This window comes from Pteropus vampyrus, unplaced genomic scaffold (genome assembly GCF_000151845.1).
Source record: "Pteropus vampyrus isolate Shadow unplaced genomic scaffold, Pvam_2.0 Scaffold37, whole genome shotgun sequence".
Taxonomy (NCBI): Eukaryota; Metazoa; Chordata; class Mammalia; order Chiroptera; family Pteropodidae; genus Pteropus; species Pteropus vampyrus.
Genome location: NW_011888818.1, coordinates 5,715,315 through 5,720,843, shown reverse-complemented (window position 1 = coordinate 5,720,843; position 5,529 = coordinate 5,715,315). Strand labels below are relative to the sequence as shown.

Sequence of the window (5,529 nt, the reverse complement as noted above, 5' to 3'; positions counted from 1 at the left end):
ACACACATGTCCATTAGGATTATAGCTTTGAAATAAAAGGCTGGATGAAAATATCCTATAATGATATCATATCAATCCTTGAACTAGGATGAAAAAAATAACAGGAGTTAAAAAAGTTTTTTCTTGTATTACCAAAATTTCTATAAGATATTTTTCTTCTTAAAAAGGAATCTAAATTTGAAAAATGATAATGCACACTGCGCACTAGAAAGTTACTTTTATATCAGTGACAGTGTTTGTAACACAAATTAAGCTGTCATATACCCTATATACTAACCAAATTACTTATATACAATTCAACTAAATATATTTTTTCATGAAAAGTTTATCTAACTGAAGTCCTATTTCTCTTTCTGCTAAAGTAACTGTAACATATTCTTCATGTATTCAATAAACATTAAAAACAAAAATTTGATTTTCTTTTATTCTATTTCTTAAACATTTTAAATTCTTTTAAAAGAATAAAGATCATTTTTCTAGGCAATATCCCCTCAAAGCAGTATCTGAGCTTGCGTAAATTATTAAGTTAGTGCTAGAAAAGATAATTATGCTTTGATTTTTTTCTGTTTAATTTAAATAATTTTGAATGCCAACCTTGACAAATATTTTCATATTGTTTAAATTTTTGTTTCTTAAACATAGTTCTTTAAAATATGTTATATAAAGGGTATTATGGAATAAAATGACAGAAGTGGAATATGAATGGTAGATTAAGCATTGTTAAATTAACTGACAACTGTACTATGGTTATATAACAACTATCATTATTCTTAGCAAATACACAACTTACTCTCAAAGTGTTCCAGAGGAAAAAAAATGTGTGTGTGTGTGTGTGTGTGTGTGTGTGTGTGTGTGCGTGTGCGCGCGCGCGCACTAGTAGTGTATATAGTGGGAGAGCAAATAATAATGCAAAAGGGGAAAAATATTAATGATAGGTGAATCTGGGTAAAGGGCCTATGAGTATGCTATTTTTATTCATGAGACTTTTAGGTAAGTTTGACATTATTTCCAAATAAACTGTTTAAAACAAAAAGGAAACCTAAATTCATATATTTTAAAACTCAGTTCATTAACTTTTCCAATTAAAATACATTATTTGGTGAAAAAAAGTTCTACAAACAGTGAAGTTTTAACAACTACACACACACCCCCTCTGTCTATGTACTTTTAAAAAACTTTGAAAAGGTATTTTTAAGTTCTAGCTACTTGTTTTTTGCTGCTCTTTATATCCATGGAGATAATCCCAGGTGGCTTGGGTGGACATTGAGGCCCTCAGGGAAGAATGAAGGCAGGTGCTCACCACAGAAAAAAACAAACACACAAAAAACCTTTGCTTTTGTATGTGTTTGTGTATAGGGGATATGTAAGATTTTATTTGTAAAAAAAAGAAGTTGAAAACCACCAATCTATCTAAATACCCAACTGATGCCATTTTTACATTTCCGCTAACTGGTCAACCAACCTATGCCTAAAAACATTAAATAATAGGAATCACTATTTCCTAAGGCCACCCATAACTCTGGGCAGCTTCTGACTATCAGATTTTAGTTAACAATGAGAAATAAACTATCTCCTACACCTTCCACTCCACGGTCTTAGTTTACTTTTAAGATCCTACAGGAGTTTCTAATCTCCCTTCCATATGAAAATTCTTCAGATTTTAAGATTGATATCTCACTTTTCTGTATCTTCTCTTTCCCATGCCATCTTAGACACACTTCATTTAACATATTTATACCCAGAATTAAATGCAACATATCCAGGGAAGTCTCATCTGTGGGTGGAGCACATATAATGCTTTTACTCAAAACAGCACATTTCTAGTAGGATAAACTCTCAGCAGTCTTTCTGTTACTCAAATGACATTGTTGATTCATTGGGTTTACTGTCAATTATAATCCCTCTCTGTTTTACCTATGCTGTTTCAAAGCTGTGTCTCTCTCATCTTTTATTTATGCAGTTGAATTTTTGAACACAAAGGTAGGATCTATGTATATTCCTTTTATATTTTGAGTCAATTCATGTTCTCAGTATTTTGAAATCTTTTTGGATTCTCATTCTGCTATCCATAGGTCTATGACAGATCTCCTAGCTTTTTGTCATTGAGAAATTTTATTAGCATGAATTTTACATCTTCATCCAGTTCAAGCTGAGAAGATATCTAATATTAAAAGACTCTCCCTAAGTAGTTATATTCCAACTGGTTAGTATCCTTTAGGTAAACTCTACTAGCTTCTTTGTATCTAACTATACCACAGCTAAGCTTTATTTTCTCATTGTTATAGCAAGGCCATAATTCCACTAGATTTTTGCAAACAAAGGTAATGAGTTTTGTTTTATTTTGTTTTCCTTTTAGAAAGAATGAATCTGCACTAATGCATTTAATGCTTATTCATTTCTGCACAAACCTCAATGGCTGGCTGGGCCATAAGAATACAAATTAGACCACTAAACAGAGAGAAATAAGCTGATAAGAATGACAATAATACCTGGGTCTTATTACATGTATGTGTATATGTGTATCCTTTAATGATGATTACTGTTCTTGTTAGAATATTAAAAAATATCAAGGTATATTCTTATATCGTACTATTACAAAGAGGAAAAAATGATCAATCCTAGTTTCCATAAATCAGAACTAAATATATTTTCCCCCAAATAGTGTTCTTGCATATCTTCTGAAAACAAAGATTCATAATAAAATTATATTGATTTATAAATAAAGAAATTCATAACTCTGGAAATTATTACCTTTTTGCCTTTGCTAACTTCATTCTCAAAAGTGGACTGTTCTTCAAGAATTGTTCTGCAGTGCGTTATTAAACTTGTTGTCTGTGAGGTCGACAAGGGGTCCCAGATGAATTCTACAAAGTCTGAAACAAAAATTTCAGTGGTCCGTAATTTATTTTACTATATTGCTTTGTTACATCTATATAAGTAAGGCTTTTAGCAAAGACTACTTCCATTTTTATGTGGTTTAAAATCCATACCAATTATTACCATTATGTATTTGCATACATCCTTAATTTCCTTGTCCTTTTTGGGCTTGTTTGAACTTGTCTGGCTAAACCACAACCCTAGGTATATCCACTTTGTCACTGAGTCTATGTTTGCAACCAGGCAGCTAAAATGTGGCTGGAAAAAAATACACTTTAAATTTAGCACCATGAAACTCTAATGAGCCCTTAATGCTGCCTAGCAATCATATTCTGTTTCCCTGGCCCATTCCTTCTTCTCACCTAGATGATTATTTCCTATCTTCTCTTTCCTCTTTGCTTATGGAGTTAAGAAGAGTAAAGTCCAAAAGTTAATGAACTTTACTCTTCTAGATGACTGTTTACCTTGTCTTCTCCCTTGCTCTCAGATGATTACTTCCTAATTTGATGAGAAAATAGAATCAAGCAGAAGAGAAGCTCCACAAGCTCTATCACAGTATCCACACACCAACCTACATCTCTGTCCACATGACCTAACTCAGCGGTCCCCAATCTTTTTGGCATTAGGGACCAGTACTCCTATGGGAACATAATGCCTGATGACCTGGAGCTGAGGCAGTGATGCTAGTGCTGGGGAGCCGCTGCAAGGACAGATGAAGCTTCACTTGCTCGCCCGCCACTCACCTCCTGCTGTGAAGCCTGGTTCCTAACAGACCACAGACCAGTACCAGTCTACCAGTCTGAGGCCCAGGGGTTGCTCTAACTTATCTCCCATTCCTATGGATGAAGCCAACTCTTTGTGTATACAAAAGATTCCAACATCTTTGGCTTACTTGAAGGTCCTGCTCTGGAACTGTGTTATCACTCTGGTATTGCCATCACTTCTATTAGATCTTTCCCATAAGCCCACAATTATTTCTCTTGGATTAAAAATAATTGCTCTCTTGATCCTACTTTCCCCTCCAGTACTGCACGCTTTCTTTCATTTTACAACAAAATTCTTCAAAAAAACTATCTATCTGAACTTCCTATTTCTAATTTCTCTTCTCTCATTAACTCTTGATTTCACATCAGTTAGGCCTTATCTCCAAATCTCCAACCGTTCTAACTAAACTAACTACTCATCATTTCACAGATGAACTTTACATTGTAAAATCTAATAGCTGGTTCCAGTCTTCATCTAATTTATCAGCAACAATTACAACAGTTGACCTTCCTCCTAGAAATACTTTCTTGACTTGGCCTCCAGGATACCAATCCTGGTTTCCCACCTACCTCTCTGGTCTCCTCTGCTGGCTGCTTGTCATCTTTGACTTTCTAAATGCTGCAGTGCCTTAGAACTCAGGTCACTTTCTCTTTATTTTCCTATCTGTATCTATACTCTTAATATTTAAAGTCAGTTTTGTGGCTTTAAATGCCATCTATGTTTTGATAAGTTCCAAACTTATATCTTCTATCTGGACCACTCCTTTGGATTCATATACTCAACAGCCTCGTTGACATCTCCACCTGGATGACAGGCATCTCAAGCTCAACACATGTCAAACTGAGCTCCTGATACACTTCCTACCCTCAACTTGCTCTTCTCAATCTTTTCTGCTTCAGGAAATGGCAACAAAGCCAGCTGCTCAGGCCTACAACCATGGAGTCATTCTTGATTCCTATCTTTCTCTCTAGCTCCACATCCAATGCATTAGCAAATTGTCAGTGCTACCTTTAAAATATATACAGAATTCAACCACTTTTTGGTACCTCCACTTTTAACTCCCTAGCCCAGGCCATTATCTTCTGCTGCTTGGGTTACTGCAAAGCTTCCTAACCAATCTGTTTACAGTTCATTCTCAACACAGTAACCAGAGTAATTCTATTAAATGTTAAGGTAGATCACATCACTTCTCTGCACTTCTCTGCTTAAAATCTTCCAAATGCTTCTCGCTTTCACTTACATTAAAAAATAAAGTCTTTACACGTGATAATAAGGCCCTATCTGATGCGGCTCCTGCCATTCTTGCTAACCTCTTCTTACTTTCTATAGCTACACTGGCCTAAGTGCTGTTTGCTAAGCAAACCAGGCTGGCTCCTGCCTCAGTGCCTTTGCACCTGCTGTTTCTGCTGCCTTGGATGCTGTTCCCTCAGATATTCATATGGCCCACTTCTTTACTTCCTTTTGGAATCTGCTCAATTATGACCTCAGGAAGGCCAAATTATTTTAAATTGCATTCCTCTTTGATAATTTTTATCCCTTTCCCTTATTTCATTTTTCTTCTTAGCCTTGTAACTAACATGCTCTAGATTTTATCTTGTTTCTAATCTGTCTTCTTCACAGAAAGTAAGTTCCACAAGGGCAGGGATTATTATTTTGTTCATTGCTGGATATGCTGAAACAATAACAGTGCCTGATAAAGGGTAGACCCTTGTAAAATACGAGTTAAATAATATAAAAAATTACACAGCTTAAAAACAAACAAACAAACAAAAAAAACAAGCCAAAAACAAAAACAGCTATTTCTCAAACATCTAGAATGTTAGGCTTCTAATAACCTTAGAAATGTTCAGTCCACTGATACTGAGAACCTACTATGTGCTTCACATT

At 35.0% G+C, this 5,529-nt stretch overlaps 1 protein-coding gene across 4 annotated transcripts in view; it reads right to left on the bottom strand.

Moving 5' to 3' along the window:
- GCFC2 (GC-rich sequence DNA-binding factor 2) overlaps positions 1-5,529 on the bottom strand; it is a 44,054-nt gene that overhangs the window by 11,162 nt on the left and 27,363 nt on the right. For all 4 annotated transcript variants that reach the window (XM_023529443.1, XM_011358081.2, XM_011358080.2 and 1 more), the window contains one exon: positions 2,752-2,873. In XM_023529443.1, the coding sequence (XP_023385211.1) occupies positions 2,752-2,873 (122 nt within the window). The remainder of the gene's footprint in view (positions 1-2,751; positions 2,874-5,529) is intronic.